Genomic DNA, 20,910 nt, shown 5'->3' with positions numbered 1-20,910 from the left:
TAAATGTTTATTGAGCAGCAAATCATCATATTAGAATGATTTCTGAAGGATCATGTGACACTGAAGACTGGAGTAATGATGCTGAAAATTCAGCTTTGCATCACAGGAATAAATTACTTTGTCAAATATATTTAAATAGTACACAGTTATTTTAAATTGTAATAATATTTCACAATATTACTGTTTTTTACTGTATTTTTAATTAAATAAATGTAGCCTTGGTGAGCAGACGAAACTTCTTTTAAAAACATTAAAAATCTTAGTGGTTCCAAACTTTTGGACTGTACTGTATTTGCAAGTGTGGGATAGATGTTGTAATAATGTACACTGCCCTCCAAAAGTTTGGAAACACCCCTGGCAAAGTGTGGTTTTGGACGATATCAACATAAATCCTTATAATTTTTTGGTGCAAACACATTAAAGTAACTTGACATTATCATTAAAGACCAGATTATTATTACATAATAATGGCAATATATACATGTCAAAGTCAGACATGCCCCTTTGCCAGCTGTGATGCTGGTTACTGGTTTAAAGTTGGCCCAGGTTTGTAAAAGATTTTTGGGTCAGCACACCTTAATAGTTTCAGCCCAGTTTAGGTCAGATAGCTGCTAATGGTGGATATTTTGATGAATCGAAAATTTAAGTTTTTTCTATGTATAAACTGTTTATATAATAAAATATGTTTTCGTAGTTTGTGTTGTCCCTTATCCGTGCAAAATTATCACAAATTAAAAAGAATTCATGCCAATATTGTCCAAAACCCCACTTTTCTAGGGCGTTTCCAAACTTTTGGAGGTCAGTGTGTATATAAACTCAGTGTGAAATCCCATTCACAACCTATGTTTTTACAAGTAAAACAAGAAATGCGTGTAAAACAAAAATGTAAGATAGGATTTGGAGTGCAGAAATAAGAAATTAACCTTTCAGTAAAAATGTCAAATAATCAATAAATTATAAGCATATATGTATGTGTGTGTTATAACATGTTTCAACATATATACAGTGTGTGTGTGTGTGTGTGTGTATATATATATATATATATATACACACACACACTATATTGCCAAAAGTTTTGGGACATCTGCCTTTACATCACAAAACTTTAATGACATCCCATTCTTAATCCATAGGGTTTAATATGGAGTTGGCCCACCATTTGCAGCTATAACTGCTTCAACTCTTCTGGGAAGGTTTTCCACAAGGTTTAAGAGTGTGTTTATGGGAATCTTTGACCATTCTTCTAGAAGCGCATTTGTGAGGTCAAGTCAGTGATGTTGGTGAGAAGGCCTGGCTCACAGTCTCCGCTCTAATTCATCCCAAAGGTGTTCTGTCGGGTTGAGGTCAGGACTCAACTTCCTCCACACCAAACTCACTCTTCCATGTATTTATGGACCGTGCTTTGTGCACTGGTGCACAGTCATGTTGGAACTGGAAGGGGCCATCCCCATCCCCTAGCATGAAATTGTCCAAAATGTCTTGGTATGCTGAAGCATTAAGAGTTCCTTTCACTGGAACTAAGGGTTCAAGCCCAACTCCTGAAAAGCAACTCCACACCATAATCCCCTCCACCAAACTTTACACTCAGCACAATGCAGTCAGGCAAGTACCGTTCTCCTGGCAACCGCCAAACCCAGACTCGTCCATCTTATTGCCAGACAGAGAAGCGTGATTCATCACTCCAGATAACACGTCTCCACTGCTCTAGAGTCCAGTGGTGGCGTGCTTTACACCACTGCATCCGACGCTTTGCATTGCACTTGGTGATGAAGGCTTGGATGCAGTTGCTCCATGAAGCTCTCTACGCACTGTTCTTGAGCTAATTTGAAGGCCACACAAAGTTTGGAGGTCTGCAGAAAGTTGGTGACTTCTGTACACTGTGAGCCTCAGCATGCGCTGACTCCGCTCTGTGAATTTACGTGGCCTACCACTTCATTGCTGATGTTCCCAACTGCTTCCACTTTGTTATAATACCACTAACAGTTGACCGTGGAATATTTAGTAGTGAGGAAATTTCATGAATGGACTTATTGCACAGGTGGCAACCTATCACAGTACCATGCTTGAATTCACTGAGCTCCTGACCCATTCTTTCACAAATGTTTGTAGAAGCAGTCTGCATGCCTAGGTGCTTGATTTATACACCTGTGGCCATGGAAGTGATTGGAACACCTGAATTCAATGATTTAGAGGGGTGTCCCAATACTTTTGGCAATACAGTGTATCGATAAAACCCTGTTGTTGAAACATATACATATATATTTATTAATTGAAACAGATATTATTATATACATCAAAAATATTATTATATACATCAAAAACCCAAAGGTACAAAAATGTACTGTAATTTACTTTATTTTTATATATTTATTGACACGTTTATTGAAAAATGTTTTTTTTTTTTTTTTTTTTTTTAATATGGCACTCCTAATCCTCCATAGATTTTATCCATTAAGAAATTGTTGATGTTGAATGGGTTAAAGTTTTTTTTTTTTTTTTTTAATGAATCGTATTATAATGTTGCTTTAGAGTCAAAGAAGTGAATTATTACATGTGCTTCAGTCAATCATTTACAATAAGACTAGGAAAGTGCTTTAAGAAAGTAAATTTGGTCAATATTGATTCCTTGTTAAATTATTAATTTGATCATGACTGTTGACTTGTCTTTTGCAGTCATGGGGAGGACATGATTGTAACGCCGTTTGCGCAGGTCAGTTGGTTGCTAATTTGGTAAATGTGTAATATATGTGTAATATAAATGTGTATGTAGCCTTTAAGATTTGTAATTTCACAAAGGTTTCAAATAATTGTTAATTGTGCAAGGCTATTGTGTAGATGAATGTGTAACATTTGCACATATGTCTTACAGTGGTGTAACAGCTGTAGACCTGCACTGTGTGTATGTGTGTACTGTAGGTTCTTGCCAGTCTGCGTACAGTGAGGGGTAATGTTGCAGCTTTAACCCACATGCAAGATAGAAACAACAAGTGAGTCTATAGCCTAAACATCTTTAGATAGTTAGTGAATGGAAGGCTTAATGAGAAAAAGATTTATAACAATTGTCACATGAGGTCTTTTTTTTTTTATATCAGGAGACCGTCAGGCACTAACCCTCCATCTGCCTGTAAAACAAACCTGTCAGGTGAGTGGAAGAACATGAGCTGGTCTAGCTAAAGATGCAGACTTTTTCTTGCTGTAGACCTCAGGCAGATTTTGTAGATGTAAAGATCTGAACATCTGAGTAATCACCAAAGATGATGTATTTGAGGCTTATTCTAACATTATTTAAAAGATCCAGGACTGTTTTGACAGGACTGTTTGTTTTTCTAGATGAATCATATCAAAAACTCGCTGTTGAGACTCTTGAAGAGCTGGACTGGTGTTTGGACCAGCTGGAGACCCTGCAAACACGTAACTCTGTCAGTGAAATGGCCTCCAATAAGGTATTTAAAGCAATACTCCATTGTAGTTCACAAATCAAATATGGTATCTGTGGTGCAGATTTTATGTGTTTGTAGCTTTCTTTTTATATTTCCATTTTAAAACATTGGGGAAAAAAATGAATAACATTTAAAGGGATAGTTCACCCAAAAATGAAAATTATCCCATGATTTACTCACCCTCAAGCCATCCTAGGTGTATATGAGTCTGACTATCTTCTTTCAGACGAACACAATCAGAGATATATTTAAAAATATCCTTAGTCCCCCACAGTTTATAATGGTTGTGAAATGGGGCAGCATTTTGAAGTCAAAAATAATGCATCCATCCATAAAAAAAAAAAAAGTAATCCATACGACTCCAGTGGGTTAACAAAGACCTTCTGAAGCGAAGCGATGCGTTTTTGTAAGAAAAAAATATCCATGTTTAAAACTTTATTAATTCAAATAACTAGCTTCCAGCGGACGAGCGTACGCAGAATGCGCAAGTCGATTTGTGTGGAAGAGCAACCTTTGACCCGGACTCAATGACGAATGCGGAGGAGAGGGGAGGCAAAACAAATCACCGGTCACAAATTAGAAGTCTAAAACGAGAAATTTTAAAGAGAAATGTTGGCAGATATTTCAATATTTTAGAATAGGAGCTTAAATTTGTTGCACAGCCCTGTTTGTTTGAACCGTGAGAGGCATCTAAGCTTACAATACTCCTACATCCTGCGTCATACATTACGTCAGAGGATTAATCAGTCAACTTGCGCATTCTGGCGGAAGCTAGTTATTTGAATTAATAAAGTTTTAAAGGTGCCCAAGAATGCTTTTTCACAAGATGTAATATAAGTCTAAGGTGTCCCCTGAATGTGTCTGTGAAGTTTCAGCTCAAAATACCCCATAGATTTTTTTTTTATAAATTTTTTTAACTGCCTATTTTGGGGCATCATTAACTATGCACTGATTTTTTCAGTGCGCCGCCCCTTTAATTTGCGTGCTCCCTGCCACACGAGCTCTCGACTATATTACAGCACATTTACAAAGTTCACACAGCTAATATAACCCTCAAATGGATCTTTACAAGATGTTTGTCATGCATGCTGTATGCATGCTTCGAATTATGTGAGTAAAGTATTTATTTTGATGTTTATATTTGATTCTCTATGAGTTTGAGGCTGTGCTCCGTGGCTAACGGCTAATGCTACACTGTTGGAGAGATTTATAAGAGAATGAAGTTGTGTTTATGAATTATACAGACTGCAAGTGTTTAAAAATGAAAATAGCGACGGCTCTTGTCTCCGTGAATACAGTAAGAAACGATGGTAACTTTAACCACATTTAACAGTACATTAGCAACATGCTAACGAAACATTTAGAAAGACAATTTACAAATATCACTAAAAATATCATGCTATCATGGATCATGTCAGTTATTATTGCTCCATCTGCCATTTTCACTATTGTCCTTGCTTGCTTACCTAGTCTGATGATTCAGCTGTGCACAGATCCAGACGTTACTGGCTGCCCTTGTCTAATGCCTTTCATAATGTTGGGAACATGGGCTGGCATATGCAAATATTGGGGCGTACACCCCAACTGTTACGTAACAGTCGGTGTTATGTTGAGATTCGCGTGTTTTCCGGAAGTCTTTTAAACAAATGAAATTTACATAAGAAAGAGAAAGCAATGGAGTTTGAAACTCAATGTATGTCTTTTCCATGTACTGAACTCTTGTTATTCAACTATGCCGAGGTAAATTCAAATTTTGAATCTAGGGCACCTTTAAATGTGGATATTTTTCTTACAAAAATGAATCGCTTAACTTCAAGAAGGCCTTTATTAACCCCCTGGAGTCATATGGATTACTTTTTTATGGATGGATGCATTATTTTTTACTTCAAAACATGGCCACCCATTCACAACCATTATAAACCTTGGAGGACTAAGGATATTTTTAAATATATCTCTGATTGTGTTTGTCTGAAAGAAGATAGTCATATGGCTTGAGGGTGAGAATCATGGGATAATTTTCATTTTTGGGTGAACTATCCCTTTAAAAATAGTTTTGAAAAAAAAAAGCTACACTCTAAAAAATGCTGGGTTAAAAACAACCCAAGTTGGGTTGAAAAAGGACAAACCCAGCGATTGGGTTGTTTTAACCCAGCGGTTGGGTTAAATGTTTGCCCAACCTGCTGGCTAGTTTTATTTAAACCAACTATTGTTTAAAAATTGCTATATGGCTAGCTTAAAATGAACCCAAAATTAAAAACCAGATGCAATTAGAGGCAACAATAATAGACAAAAGGTGAATGTTTATTAATAAGCTTTAATATTAATTAAGATTTAATATAAAATTAATAGTTTCATAGTTTATTAATATAAATTTATTAATAAGCAATTTAATAAATGTTTATTGTTTAATAATTATTCATTGAACATTAATAAATGTTCATTTCCAACATACTTTGGGTTCATTTTAATTAAGCAATACAGTAATTTTTAAACAATAGTTGAGTTAAATAAAACTACCCAGCATGTTGGGCAAACATTTAACCCTACCGCTGGGTTAAAACAACCCAATCGCTGGGTTTGTCCATTTTCAACCCAACTTGGGTTGTTTTTAACCCAGCATTATTTAGAGTGTATAATTTAAAAAAAAGTTGCCTTGGCAACTAACTGAAATAAAATAAATTTAAGTTGAAGTACTCAAATTTAAATTAAACAAAAATACATTAAAGCTTAACAGACATATACAAATAAATAATTAAAATTATAAAAGTACATGATGAAATTACTAAAACTTAAAGGGATAATTCTGTCATCATTTACTCACCCTCATGTTGTTCCAAACCTGTATGAATTTCTTTGTTCTGCTGAACACAAAAGAAGATATTTTGATGAATGTCAATAACCAAACCCCACAGACCCCATTGACTTCCATAGTAATTTTTTCCTACTGTGGAAGTCAATGGTGCCCAACAACTGTCTGGTTACTGACATTCTTTAAAATATCTTCTTTTGTGTTCAGCAGAACAAAGAAATTCATACAGGTTTGGAACAACATGAGGGTGAATAAATGATGACAGAATTCTCATTTTTTGGGTGAAATATCCCTTCAAAGTTAAAATGAAAACTACAGCTTTTGGGTCTTTTATTGCAATGTTCCATATTCAGTTCATTATATGTTAATCAGAGCTGTAAATCATTTTTCTGATGCATGATTACATAAGCCCACCATGGACTGTAGAGTCTGAATGAGTGTTTCCTCATAGACCTTTTGGTATGGACTAAAGTACCAGTAAGTTATAATGGTGAATATTGTGCTGTAGGGCTCTGTATGCTCATGACACTAGTTTTCTTCAGGACTCTGTATATCATTTGCATCACAGTTAAATTCACTGTATCATTTGCTGTCGGTATTACACAGTTCCATAATGCAATAAATGATTTTTTTACAATTAGAATATAATGTTTCACTTTTATTTGTTGTATTTTTTTATTTTTTTTTTAGTTTAAAAGAATGCTCAACAGGGAGCTAACTCAGCTATCTGAGACAAGCCGGTCAGGAAACCAGGTGTCGGAGTTTATAGCAAGCGCAATTTTACGTGAGTTACTATTTAAATGTGATTATGACACATGTAATATGTGATAACAGTGTGTTCACCAATAATAAAGATTTTTAAACTGTCTTCCCGGTCTTTTCACATACTCTTTGTGTTTGTGTTGCAGAAAAACAGCAACGATGTGGAGATTGTTGTCAGCAGCTTGCAAGGAGGAGAAAAAGCGCCGTCCGATGTCTCAGATAAGTGGAGTGAGAAAACTGAGCCCCAGCCCGAGTCTCCCACCAACATGCATCCCACGATTTGGTGTCAACACGCAGCACGAGAGCCTCCTGGCTAAGGTGTCCCTTCATTTCATTTTATTTCTATTCTTAATATTATTATTAATGCTCTTCATTGGAGTAAATTGACCATATTTTTTCACTCCAGGGGCTTGAGGACGTGGATCGATGGGGTATAGATATTTTTAAAATAGCAGAGTATTCTGGGAATCGGCCACTGACAGTCATAATGTACACCATTTTTCAGGTATAAGATTTATGACTGTTTTGCTGCTTTGCTATTGTATTTCCTACAATATATTGTATATAGCCTTGTTTAAAAAAAAAAAAAAAACAGTAGATAAAGCCATTGTTGGAAAAACTGCCAGAAGAAAAAGCTCATAATTTGAAATTTGATCATTGGTATGTAGCATTAAAGGGTTAGTTCACCCAAAAATGAAAATTCTCTCATAATTTACTCACCCTTATGTCGCTCCAAACCCGCAAAACGTTCGTTCATCTTCAGAACACAAATGTGACCCTGGACCACAAAACCAGTCATAAGTTGTACGGGTATATTTGTAGCAATAGCCAACAATATGGGTCAACATTATCGATTTTTCTTTTATGCCAAAAATCACTAGGATATTAAGTAAAGATCATGTTCCATGAAGATATTTTGTAAATTTCCTACTGTAAATATATCAAAAATGTATTTTCGTGAGTGGATATGCATTGCTTAGGACTTCATTTGGACAACTTTAACCCTTAAATCATAGACTGTAAAAAAATATGGACGTAGCGTCCGTGACGTCACCCATAGAGTTCTGAACAGCAGTTTTGACGCCTAAATGAGGCCGCGGCCATCTTAGCTGCGCGTCACCGTACGTCACTCCCGGATAACTGAAAATGGGCAAAGAGGCGGGGAGGTGGTTTGAGCTGATATGACTGGTTGCTGAAACCACGCCCGCTAGCTCGACGTGACCATGTTAGCAGCAAAGGAGTTATCTATCTATCTAAGATACGATCTAAAATATTAATGAAGATAAGTTTTATCATCAGAACGTTCTAAAGGTTTACTGTCAATCTACGGTGTTTTTTAAGATATAGATGCTCCAACACCAGTAGTGTTGGATGTGCAAATAACAACATGGAAAATCAAATGGGACTTCATACCTTTATAATGAAATAGAGATCGCGAGATGAATCCAATCCGTGGCACTTGGGTAAAATATGAGTGTCCATTGCAAAACAAAAAAACATGTCACATTTCTTCTGAATGATCTGCTCTCTGTCATCGTTCTTCAAGAAAGGATGCAATCTGAGCAGCCTTTATGTTGTAAAACTGTATACGATCGTATCTAACAAACAAATGAGCCGTGTCCATAGTATATTTTTTTCAAAATAGTGCAGCAGTTTTAGTTATAATATCCAAGCAGTGCTGTCGGATTTTGATATCCTCCCGCCATTGTCATTGCAGTAAATCTCACAACCAAAACTTTCAGCCAATGCCACGATCCAACAACGTGTGTTCTGTGTCTCTTCCCCATGCATGCACATCTACACAGACACACATCAGTCTCGAATATTATGCAGCAAGCCATATTTTATAATTGTATAAAATAATCGAGCACAAATACGGCTGAGATGCCAAATTCAGCGGCAGCTGAGGTAACATGACGGCTCACAGACAGCAGCACAATCTACCTGTCACTCAAGTGACCACGCCCTTAATTATGCAGAACTTTAAGGCTTAATATAATTTAAACGGATAAGTTATAAAAAAATTCACCCCCCTCAGAGTTGTCATGAAGGGCAAAAATAGCAGTATAGACCAAAACCACAATTTGAACCAACTTGTAAACATGTTTTTTTCTGCTATAAACTTGGCCAATTTAACATGGGACTCTATGAGATTCTGCTCTCTTTTGGAGCCTGTCCCTAGCGGCCAGTCGATGAATCGCAGTTTAAGTTACTTCCGTATTGGCTTCACGAGAGAAAGGGGGAGGTTGCCGCTTGCCTTAAATGCATCATTCACTACCCTCCTCCTCGTTCATTTTTTACAGTTGGACATCAACCTTCTTGGTATTCCTCAATCAATTCATTATAAAGAATATAACAAGAAAAAAATCATAAAATTATAAAAGAATGCCTATTTTTGTATTCATTTTTTGTAAAAATTGTATAGAGTCGCTATCGACCCGAGGCGTATATGAGTGTACGTATGTTATTTCTTTACAACAATAATTGAATCTTAGATGACGGAATAAGTGCAATTCACCTTTATTCCACAAGGTGGCAATGTCTGATACACAATGCTGAAGTGACGACTCATTCAGACAGAAAACGAAATAATGAGAAAAACATGAAATGGCTCAGCGATTTACTGCAGAGCAAGTACTGAACGCAATCAAATATGACTGTAACTCTTACTGGATGGATCTGGTGAAGCTGTTAGCGATCAAAATATTGATTCTGAAGATGTTGAAAATTATATAGTTTTGAGAATACATTTGAGATAGCGAATGGGCTCATATTTGTGACCTCAAACATAAGACTAGCCCATTATTTGCTGAATTTACTGGGAAATGAGCTCTGACGAGGACAGTGGTGATGGCATAAAACATCCACTCAAACATAGCCCTTTCAAGCCCCAAAAGATAACAAAATATGATTTATTTTATTCTTCTGTAATTGTTACTCTAATATCAGAGGAGTTTAATATTGTCACGAAAGGTAGAGATCCTTCCGTGTTAGATATAGATCCGGGTCGATAAAGACCCGAATATGTAAGAATGATTGGCGAATCAGTCATGCATTTAAGGGTTAAAAGGAGCTCATTTTTTTGCACCTTCAGATTCCAGATTTTCAAATAGTTGTATCTCTGCCACATATTGTCCTATCCTAACAAACCATTACATCATTGGAAAGCTTATTTGTTAAACAATTTTGTTTAAAAAAAATTGACCCTTATGACTGGTTTTGCTGTCCAGGGTCACAAATGAAGATATTTTTAATGAAATCTGAGCATTTTCTGTCCCTCCATTGAAAGTTACGCAACTACCATTTTGACGCTTCAAAAAGTTCACAAAGAGAGCTTAAAACTAATTCATATGTATTGAGCGGTTTAGTCCAAATTTTCTGAAGAGGCACGATCACTTGATATGATGAACAGTCTGAATTTAGGCTTTTATTCACGTAGAAACATTGATCAGAACCTGACATTGAACCTGCTTGTCACGAGAGAACAAACCTCTTGTGAAAGCTCAATGAACCTCATTGGTTCTTGCACATGCTTGAGCTTTCATTTATCATAACTGATGTGTGAGTTGATGAATGTTTATATGTGAATTAAAGCCTAAATTTAATCTGTTATTATGTTTATGTACTCTGTAATTCTCAGGAGCGAGATTTGCTCAAATCCTTTAAAATCCCACCGGACACCTTCTTAACTTTTCTGATGACTTTGGAAGACCACTACCATGCAGATGTGGCCTACCATAACAACATCCACGCAGCAGACGTTGTGCAGTCGACACACGTTCTTCTCTCCACACCTGCCCTAGAGGTCTGCTTGGATGTGTACATACATACACAGTGTTCATGGGAATTAACCATAAAAACAAATACATCCTGGTATTTACAATGTTTTTTTTACTTTCAGGATGTGTTCACAGATCTTGAGATCATGGCTGCTCTGTTTGCCAGTGCTATTCATGATGTGGATCATCCAGGAGTGTCCAACCAGTTCCTCATTAATACAAGTACGGCTATGACAAATCATTGAAATGACTCCCAAATTCATTCCCTTAGGCTCCGTCCCCAATAAAAATACATGAAAGACTATCTAAAAAACCTAGTGAGACCTTAGTATGTTGTTTTTCTCTTCACTCTTTTAGACTCTGAACTGGCTCTCATGTATAATGACGCCTCAGTGTTGGAGAATCATCACTTGGCTGTCGGCTTCAAGCTTCTACAGGAGGAAAACTGTGATATATTTTGTAATCTCAGCAAGAAACAACGACAGTCCTTGAGACAGATGACTATAGATATGGCAAGTCTTTGTGATTTGTAAAACTCATCATCAAATGTGAGGGGCCATTCACACAGAATGCATTTTTCCATTCTAAACTCGCTACTTTTCCATTGTTTTTCTATGTAAACTTGCTAGACGGACATGTTTGACCGTTGCACTCCAGTCTTGCGTCTTTTGAGGCGTCTTGTGCATTACACGGCATTCTGAAAACATGCTCAAGTTAAAATCAGTTCAACTTTTAAAAAACGCATCTGGAGACCTTGCGTTTTTTTCCCCATTCCTCTGCCCACATCTCATGTTTTTCAAAGCAAAAAGGCATTCTGTGTGAATGAGTCCTTAGAGTAATAATATATAATTGTGTATAAACACTATAAATACAGATTAATGATGCTTATAGTAAAAAAATTTGATTCAACTTAATGATTTTAGTACTTTTGAACAAGCACCAAATATCTGGTCCTTTATACATTTTATCATATACACTGTAAAAAATGACCGTGATTTTAACAGTAAAAGACTGTAAAAATGCTGCGGTGAAAAACTGTTAATTGGTTTACAGAAAGTTTCCGTACTATATACGGTGAATAACTGTAATAGATCTAACGGTACATTTAATGTAATTTTACGGTAAAATACCGTTAAATTCACAGTTTTTGGAAGTGAAAATAACAATTCATTGTAAAAATTTACAGTGAAAAACCGTAAATTGACATTCCCACAATTCCCTGCATGACACTTCACATTTGATATACTGTATTTTCGTTGAAATAACTCAGTTTCTTCTTAGTTTTTCTCATTTTTTTCTAATCAGTTATTACATTAGGGTTTTATGTTACACCTAATGTTGTTAAATTAATGTTTATTGCATTTTTAAAATGTCATGTGTGTTACCATGATGGTGTTTAGTGTGTGTGTGAATGACACTGTGTGCACCTTCTATATATTAGTATTGTCCTCCTCAGCTTGTGATGAATTTTGATTCATCATGTGACTCTCATCACCACTGTGTTTGGTGATTGTCAGTGTATTATAAGGTACAAAACAGATATTAGTACTTCATTAGGTTGGTAAATTAACATTAATATCAGTTAATGAAATATGTTATTTTACCGTAAATTTAACAGATTTTTTTTTTTTTTACGTTGCTACCGTATTTTTACGGTAAAATTCTGGTAACCACAGCTGCCGTTTTTTTACCGTAAATTTTACTGGGATTTTTTTTACAGTGTACTATTATTGATATTTTATTATTTATATTATAAACAAAAATACTAATCATGAATGATACTATGATATCAATTTGGTCACATTGTTTTAAGTACAAATATTTCAACAAAACTGTTGTGAATGTGTATCTTAACTACTGATTCATACTCATTTACCTTTTATGGACCTTAAGGAAAACATAACAGCAAAAATAATGGTTTATTTAGTATCGTAACCAGATATGTCTGATACTTATGATGTTTCACTGAGTGAGTCAGATTCAGTACTTGTTCCAAATGATTCAGTGAGGTAATGAAAGATGATTTTCCCTGTGATTCATTTGTGAGTCATTTAAAAAAAAAAGAACCAGTTCAAAAGAGTCATTCATTTGTGAATCAGACTACTCGGGTGACTGTTTTTCATCAAGACAGAATGAAACTGAATTACAATGTCCAACCCTAATAAACCGTGAAGTGAGACAAAAATTTTTTTAAGACATCACATTTCAAATACTCTGTTACTCATGGGTCTAATACCAAATTTCCTGTTGTCTTTCCAGGTATTGGCCACTGATATGTCCAAACACATGAATTTCCTGGCTGATCTGAAGACAATGGTGGAAACTAAAAAAGTGACCAGTCTAGGAGTCTTACTGCTGGACAACTACACAGACCGAATACAGGTATTGCAGGTCTTAGGCCCAATCCCAATTCTATTTTATACCCCTTCCCCTTACCCCTTGAAACAGAGTGTCAAGGGGTAGGGCTGAAAATATTCCCCTAAGAAATGGGACACAACTACTAGACCGTTACACGTCATCATAAGTTGTCGCTAGCTCCTACGTCATAGATGCGCCGATGTTTATCACACAAGATGCCATCGATAGCTGTAGTGATCTCTGTTGCTTGGGCAACAGCTATTTTTACTATTAGTGCACATATCTCACAGTAATCAGGCACAAGCAACATAAACGTTTAACAGATGACTCACTCCCAAAGTTGTTTTGCTGTGTATTTCGATTTCAAGAAACGCTGCTCGTTTTCTGCACGAAAACGTATGAGCCTGCGTGTTTCCTCAGGAGTCCCTACATACAATACAGATGAATAAGCACGCAAACTGAATGCACTTTTTGTTTATATCATGTAACGTACACGTATTTATGGACGTAACCACAACAAAACAATGCATTAATCAGGCATGCGGCAAAAAGACAAGTTAGCTGCCACCGGATTTGAATTTATGTTGTCAAATCAACGCGGGTTTCAATAAAATATAAAAAAATATGTTGTGGAACTCTCATAAAGTAAAAAACATTAGCAAACTTTTTTCATAGCGATTTTAACAAATCTTTTTTTGGAGAACATAACCGTATACATGAACACAAGATTAAAGGCAACATAAAACAAGTGATTATTTATTACTAAAATACTGTTTACCGTAAGAAAATACTTACATTTACAGTATGGGTCTCTCTGCTCGCTCGCTCGGCCATGTTGGAAATTTATCATACCCCTTCGTCTGAAGTGTGGTCCCGAAAAATCTTCGTTTGATGGGCTACCTGGCCCTTCCCCCTACCCCTTCCCCTCCAACCACATGAGAATTGGGACACCCCTACCCCTTCACGTGAACGCGCGAAACAAAGGGGAAGGGGGGAAGGGGTAGAATTGGGATTGGGCCTTATTCTACCAAATGTAAAAGTACACTTCCAGTATTAGGTATATATGTGAGGCCCTGTATAATTTAGGGCCCCTGATAGCATCACTAAATTCAGCCCATTTAAAGCACCACTGATTTAAAATAATAATAATAATAATTCTATTTTTGGGTGACTAGTCAACCATCCTGATCCATTCCTAGCTATTATTGGCTTTTTAGCTCTATTTGCACAGCTAAATTGTAACTGAAAGTCAGATGTAAAAATTCTTAATTCTTTCCTTCTAAAGGTGCTCCAGAACATGGTGCATTGTTCTGACCTCAGCAACCCCCACGAAACCCCTGGAGCTCTATCGACAGTGGACAAATCGCATCATGGTGGAGCTTTTTAGTCAGGGTGACCATGAGCGTGACAAGGGCATAGAGATCAGCCCCATGTGTGACAAACACACGGCTTCTGTGGAAAAAACTCAGGTATGCTTACAAATGTGATTATGTCTCCTGTTTTAGGGGGGTTTAAACTGGGGCCTGGGAGAGCCATGCATGAGGGGGATTGTATTAATATGTAAAAAAATACATATATATATATATATATATAGGGCTGTCAAAGTTAAAGCGTGCACTTAAGATATTAATAAAAATGTTCAGTATAATGGTTAATATTCACTCAAATGAATTCATTAAATAATGAGATAAATTGTGATTATTTTATACTATTAATAGCAACAGTTTTTAACTGTAAAAAAAATAAACAAACAATCAAATGAATAAATAGCTTGATATACATGCAAATAAAAAGTATTTCCATATGCCGCACTGTGTCGCATTCGGTGTAGATGGTATCACTGATTGTAATGCGTTCTGTTGACCTTTGTTGTGTCACGTCTGGTGTAGACACAATGTAAGAAAGATTTTGCATTTAGTTTTGTTAATTTATAAACAAACAAACAAATAGTATAATATAGAGGTAGGTAACACTTTATTTTGATGGTCAACTTTAGACCGTCTACAAACTATGAGTAACTTTCCAACTACATATCAACTAACTCTCATTTGAGTATTTGTAGACTGACTGCTTAATATCTGCTAACACTTTATTTTGATGCTCACAACAGACGGTCACATTTAGTCAGATGAAGTCAAAGATAGGCATTGTAGATCAAAGTAAATGCATTTATTTAACAGTAAATACAGGTAATCCAATTTGAAGAAAAAGCAAAGGAAACACTGTGAAAGCACAAACAATACTGGACAACTGAAATAGTGGAGTTGAGGAACTAAATACACATGGTGATGAGAACATAATGACTGAGTGTCAATGGAAACTGATGAGTGGCGGGAAACTTGAACAAAGGAAACACAGGAAACGGGCAATGGATGAATCCAAACTAAAAGTCGATGAAAACTACTAAAGGCAATCACTTAAAATGTCTTTATAATATTACACCTAATATTTTTCTCACACTGCATAAATGGGTGTTTATATATGGAAATGTATAGCTGTAAAAAACTTTTTAGGGCTGTCAAAGTTAATGTGTGCACTAACGATATAAATAAAAGATGTTTAATATAATGATTTTAACCACTAAACTTGATTCATGAAATTGTGATAGTTTTAATGATAATTTAATTCTGTTAATATTAATATTAATAATTAATTAATAGTACAAAATAGGTGTAAATAAAATGTTTGACAATATAACAGCCAATTATTTAAAAAAAATGTATTGTATAAATTAAAATTTTTTTTACATGAAAATATATAGCTGTCTTTGTATTTTAGGAAGAATAAAAATTATCATATGTGGGGATTAAGCAAGCGGCAACCTCCCCCTTTCTCTCGTGAAGCCAATACGAAAGTGACTTAAACTGCGATTCATCGACTGGCCGCTAGGGACAGGCTCCAAAAGAGAGCAGAATCTCATAGAGTCCAATGTTAAATTGGCCAAGTTTATAGCAGAAAAAAACATGTTTACAAGTTGGTTCAAATTGTGGTTTTGGTCTATACTGCTATTTTTGCCCTTCATGACAACTCTGAGGGGGGTGAATTTTTTTCTAACTCATTCGTTTAAATTATATTAAACCTTAAAGTTCTGCATAATTAAGGGCGTGGTCACTTGAGTGACAGGTATATTGCGCTGCTGTCTGTGAGCCGTCATGTTACCTCAGCTGCTGCTGAATTTGGCATCTCAGCCGTATTTGTGCTTTTTTTATGGCTTGCTGCATAACATTCGAGACTGATGTGTGTCTGTGTAGATGTGCATGCATGGGGAAGAGACACAGAACACACGTTGTTGGATCGTGGCATTGGCTGAAAGTTTTGATTGTGAGATTTACTACAATGACAATGGCGGGAGGATATCAAAATCCGACAGCACTGCTTGGATATTATAACTAAAACTGCTGCACTATTTTGAAAAAAATATACTTTGGACACGGGCTCATTTGTTTGTTAGATACGATCGTATACAGTTTTACAATATAAACGCTGCTCAGATTGCATCCTTTCTTGAAGAACGATGACAGAGAGCAGATCATTCAGAAGAAATGTGACATGTTTTTTTGTTTTGCAATGGACATTCATATTTTACCCAAGTGCCACAGATCGGATTCATCTCGCGATCTCTATTTCATTATAAAGGTATGAAGTCCCATTTGATTTTCCATGTTGTTATTTGCACAACCAACACTACTGGTGTTGGAGCATCTATATCTTTAAAAACACCGTAGATTGACAGTAAACCTTTAGAACGTTCTGAGGATAAAACTTATCTTCATTAATATTTTAGATCGTATCTAAGATAGATAACTCCTTTGCTGCTAACATGGTCACGTCGCGCTAGGAGGGCGTGGTTTCAGCAACCAGTCATATCAGCTCAAACCACCTCCCCGCCTCTTTGCCCATTTTCAGTTATCCGGGAGTGACGTGCGGTGACGCGCAGCTAAGATGGCCGCGGCCTCATTTACGCGTCAAAACTGCTGTTCAGAACTCTATGGGTGACGTCACGGACGCTACGTCCATATTTTTTTACAGTCTATGGGATTAACACGTTAGAAAAACCCTGTCCTATAGTATACTAATGATTACTGTGTTTGATTATTGTTTCTTAAGGTGGGATTCATCGATTACATTGTCCACCCTCTATGGGAAACATGGGCTGATCTGGTCCATCCAGATGCTCAGGACATTCTAGATACATTAGAGGACAACCGAGAATGGTACCAAAGCATGATCCCACGCAGCCCGTCGCCCACCCCCGAAGAGCAGGACTCACGGGCCATGGTGGGCTCAGCCGGAGAAAAGTTCCAGTTCGAGCTGACTCTGGAGGAAGAGGATGGAGAGTTAGAGGCTGAAGAGGAGCACATGGATTCAGAAAGATCAAGGACTATGACAGACACCGGGCATCCACAGATGTCCTCCCTTGGAGTCACTCCCATTTTAGACAGCAGCGAAAGAGAACTGGACCAATAAATGACCAGCATATCCATCCTGCAGTTGGAAACTTAACATGACCCAGTACCAACAGCAGCACTGTTCATATGTGTTTCTTAGTTGCACTTATTAATTTGCGGTTGAGTAGAACAACCATTCACTAAAACATAAAAAGACATTGGACCCAAGGTTTATCTGACCAAATAACCTGTTTTTAAAGCTATATTTGCTTTTTAAACTTTGCAAAAGGACTGAGGCCGAAAGTTGCAGATGAATGTTTTTGTGGTCTCATGTCAGAGTCGCATGGAGAAACATGAGTCTTCCCTTGAGTGACTGTCCATGCCAACTGCAAAGGAAAGCTGATTTACTCGTTATGTGAACTTTTTCACTACACTTTAGGATATTTATTATCTTGAAACTTTTTAATAATGGATAAATTAATGCATTTTTTTTTTTTTTTGCCACTGAAAAATTACTTACTCAAATGAAACGGGACAGTTGTGAGAAATATTTAAGGCAAGACACCACAGGTGAATTGGGTATACATTCTAAATATATCACTATAATTCCCCAGTTGATTAATCACAGTACATTAAAGGGATTGTTTCCCCCAAAAATGAAAATTCTGTCATCATTTACTCCTCCTCAAGTTGTTCCAAACCTGTATAAATTTCTGTGTTTTGCTGTACACAAAGGAAGATATGTTTGTATCTCGCCCCCCATTGAGCGCCATAGTATTTTTCCCTACTATTGCAGTCAATGGGGGGCGGCATCTGCTTGGTTTCAAACTTTCTTCCAAATATCGTAACTTTGTGTTCAGCAGAACAAAGAAATTTATACAGGTTTGGAACAACTTGAGGGGGAGTAAATGATGACAGAATTTTCATTTTTGGGTGAACTATCCCTTTAAGACCCGTTTTGTAACGCTTTATTTTTCAGTGTCTTTTACACATTACATGTACTTGCTGTAGTAACAACAGTAAATTATGCAGAATTACAAGCAGCTAACCCTAAACCTAACCCTATAATAAGTACATGCAGTTAATTATTACTCAGTACTTGCATGCATAATTACACTGTAACAAATACACCTTAAAATAAGTTTGTTCTATGTTAGTGTAATTATACATTTAAGTACTGAGTAATAACAAAGACTATAAACCTTAATGTAGCCCCGCCCCTTTTCAGCGCTGCGCTCGTTGTCTTTTGACTTCCGGCTTGTATTTCCACAGCGATCTTATGTATTTATGAATGAACTGCTCATTTTAAAATCTTCCCGTTCTACTGACATTTGTTAAGACACCCGCTTTAAACAATACAATGCTCATGATAACTTTTGTTAACTCTACAACACGTAAATCCACTTCACCAGCTAATTCTTCTTCAACAGCGATGCCATAGAAATATACAGGGCTACCGCGAAAACGGAAGTTCAAAGACAATATTCTAAAGATGGCGGCGCGCATGTTTCTCTGGAAAATAAGGTCTATAGAATAACACAAGACAGGTCACTCGTATTGTTTTGAATGTGATAAAGTGTAACGCGCAATATGGCGGAATAAGTCCCGCCTTCAAAATAAGAGCCAATCGCCGACTGGTAAAGTCTTCGCGTCACTTCAGCGGCCGTTAGAATCACCGGTTTCTATAGAAACAGTCAGACTCGCGCCTCCGAAGAGACGCGCATTTAGGTCTGCGCATGCGCATTAGCTTGATCCAGCCTGAAAAATACAGTTTTTTGTCATGATTCGAGCGTTTAGAAACTAAATTTATGAGCTGGTTGTTGTTAGATTTCATTGTTGATTTCAAATATGAAATTTAATCGTAAGGATGGCGAACAGTTTTGGATAATTTGATGTTTCCCCATTCAAAGAGATTGCATGATGCCCAGGATGCCCGAGAGGCGTTTCAAAGATGGCCGCCGAGTGAAATGACTTGTCTTAAAGGGACAATAATAAATAACTACATGTATTTACTATAGGGTCAGGGTTAGGATTAGGGTGGGGTTTAGGTTTAGTTATGCACAATTTCTAGTAATTACTATAGTAGCTACATGTAACATAACAAGGACACTAAAATAAAGTGTTTTGTATTACAAATTTTCTGAAATGTTTTGTTTGAATATGCAAATTATGCATTATCTAATTAAATATGCACTAATTTGCATACCTTTCCAGAACAGAAATCTGTACATTGGTTTAAAATTCTTCATTTTGTTGACATATTAGAGATAGCCTTAAGGTTTTTACAGAGGCAGTGTTGGATATCTTTTCTTTTTATCAAAGCAGAAAATAGCAGAATATAGAAAACGGAAACGGTATAGAAAAAGTTTTGCTTGTAGTGTCTTGCCTTAACAGGTTAGCGAGTGTGATTGCTAACAACCTCAGGATAATATTGATTTCATTTTAATGTAGCAAGACTCCAAAGTGCAGTCACTAAACATCTGTTTATAATCTTCTTTTGAACTAATAAATAAGAGAAAAAAAAAAAAAAATCTTAAAGCCAAAATATTGGGCACATTAGACCACCATATGGAGAATCCCTTTACATGTGTATTTGTACTGAAATACCTTTATACCTCTTGACACATTAGCACTATGTAGACACAATTATTATATAAATAGAAACAGGGTTGATGTTTTATCTGATTTATGAATGAACTCAAATGGTGGCAGATCTTCTTCTCGTGTTTGCCAATCTAAACTCCCCTAAACTTGACACTCATGAGTGAATCAGTGTTTAACGTTGATTTACTCTGGTGTGCCCATGTCAAATTTAAGATTGCCTATGGCTTGCCTCTACTGGGTGCTATATAAAGCTGAAGTGCATCTGACATCTTTCCCGGTTTTATTGTTACAGGTGGATTTAAACAGGAAGTTCTGATCCCAGATCAGCACAGACAAACTTTACTCTTAGCCAGATACGTGTTCACCTCACTTAAAGGGCTTTGACAAAATTATCCTTAAGATCCTACTCTGATATTGTCATAATTTTCAGAGCTTTTTGACTCAAAGTATTCCATAAATATAAATCTGGTTATATACAGTCAGAAACATGCTATGAAGTTACAGAGGAATTTTAAAGGTGAAGTGTGCAATTTAAAAAGTAAGCAATTTGTACGAATCAATTATTAAATTAATTTTAATACATTAAAATTGACCAAATGTAACTTTACTGTTTTATTCTTAATACTGCTCAGACATTATACATTGTTTGGGTGGCAAAAAAATCAAATAAAAAATATTATTATAATCTAAGATTATATTTGAATATTTTCCAGATCATTTATTATTATTATTATTATTATTATTATTATATATTTTATTTATTGGGGTAT

At 36.1% G+C, this 20,910-nt stretch overlaps 1 protein-coding gene across 1 annotated transcript in view; it reads left to right on the top strand.

Annotated features, from left to right (window-relative positions):
• Positions 1-18,681, top strand: part of pde4cb (phosphodiesterase 4C, cAMP-specific b) — a 98,364-nt gene extending 79,683 nt beyond the window's left edge. The window contains 14 exon segments of the mRNA XM_048172902.1: positions 2,674-2,710; positions 2,917-2,987; positions 3,093-3,142; positions 3,331-3,443; positions 6,940-7,037; positions 7,179-7,329; positions 7,418-7,516; positions 10,652-10,816; positions 10,913-11,012; positions 11,148-11,302; positions 13,050-13,172; positions 14,434-14,472; positions 14,474-14,617; positions 17,256-18,681. Of these exon segments, the coding sequence (XP_048028859.1) occupies positions 2,674-2,710; positions 2,917-2,987; positions 3,093-3,142; positions 3,331-3,443; positions 6,940-7,037; positions 7,179-7,329; positions 7,418-7,516; positions 10,652-10,816; positions 10,913-11,012; positions 11,148-11,302; positions 13,050-13,172; positions 14,434-14,472; positions 14,474-14,617; positions 17,256-17,651 (1,741 nt within the window). The 3' untranslated portion in view covers positions 17,652-18,681.
• Positions 18,682-20,910: the final 2,229 nt, after the last annotated feature.

Source organism: Megalobrama amblycephala, linkage group LG21, assembly GCF_018812025.1.
Source record: "Megalobrama amblycephala isolate DHTTF-2021 linkage group LG21, ASM1881202v1, whole genome shotgun sequence".
NCBI lineage: Eukaryota > Metazoa > Chordata > Actinopteri > Cypriniformes > Xenocyprididae > Megalobrama > Megalobrama amblycephala.
This window is presented reverse-complemented; position numbering and strand designations above follow the sequence as displayed.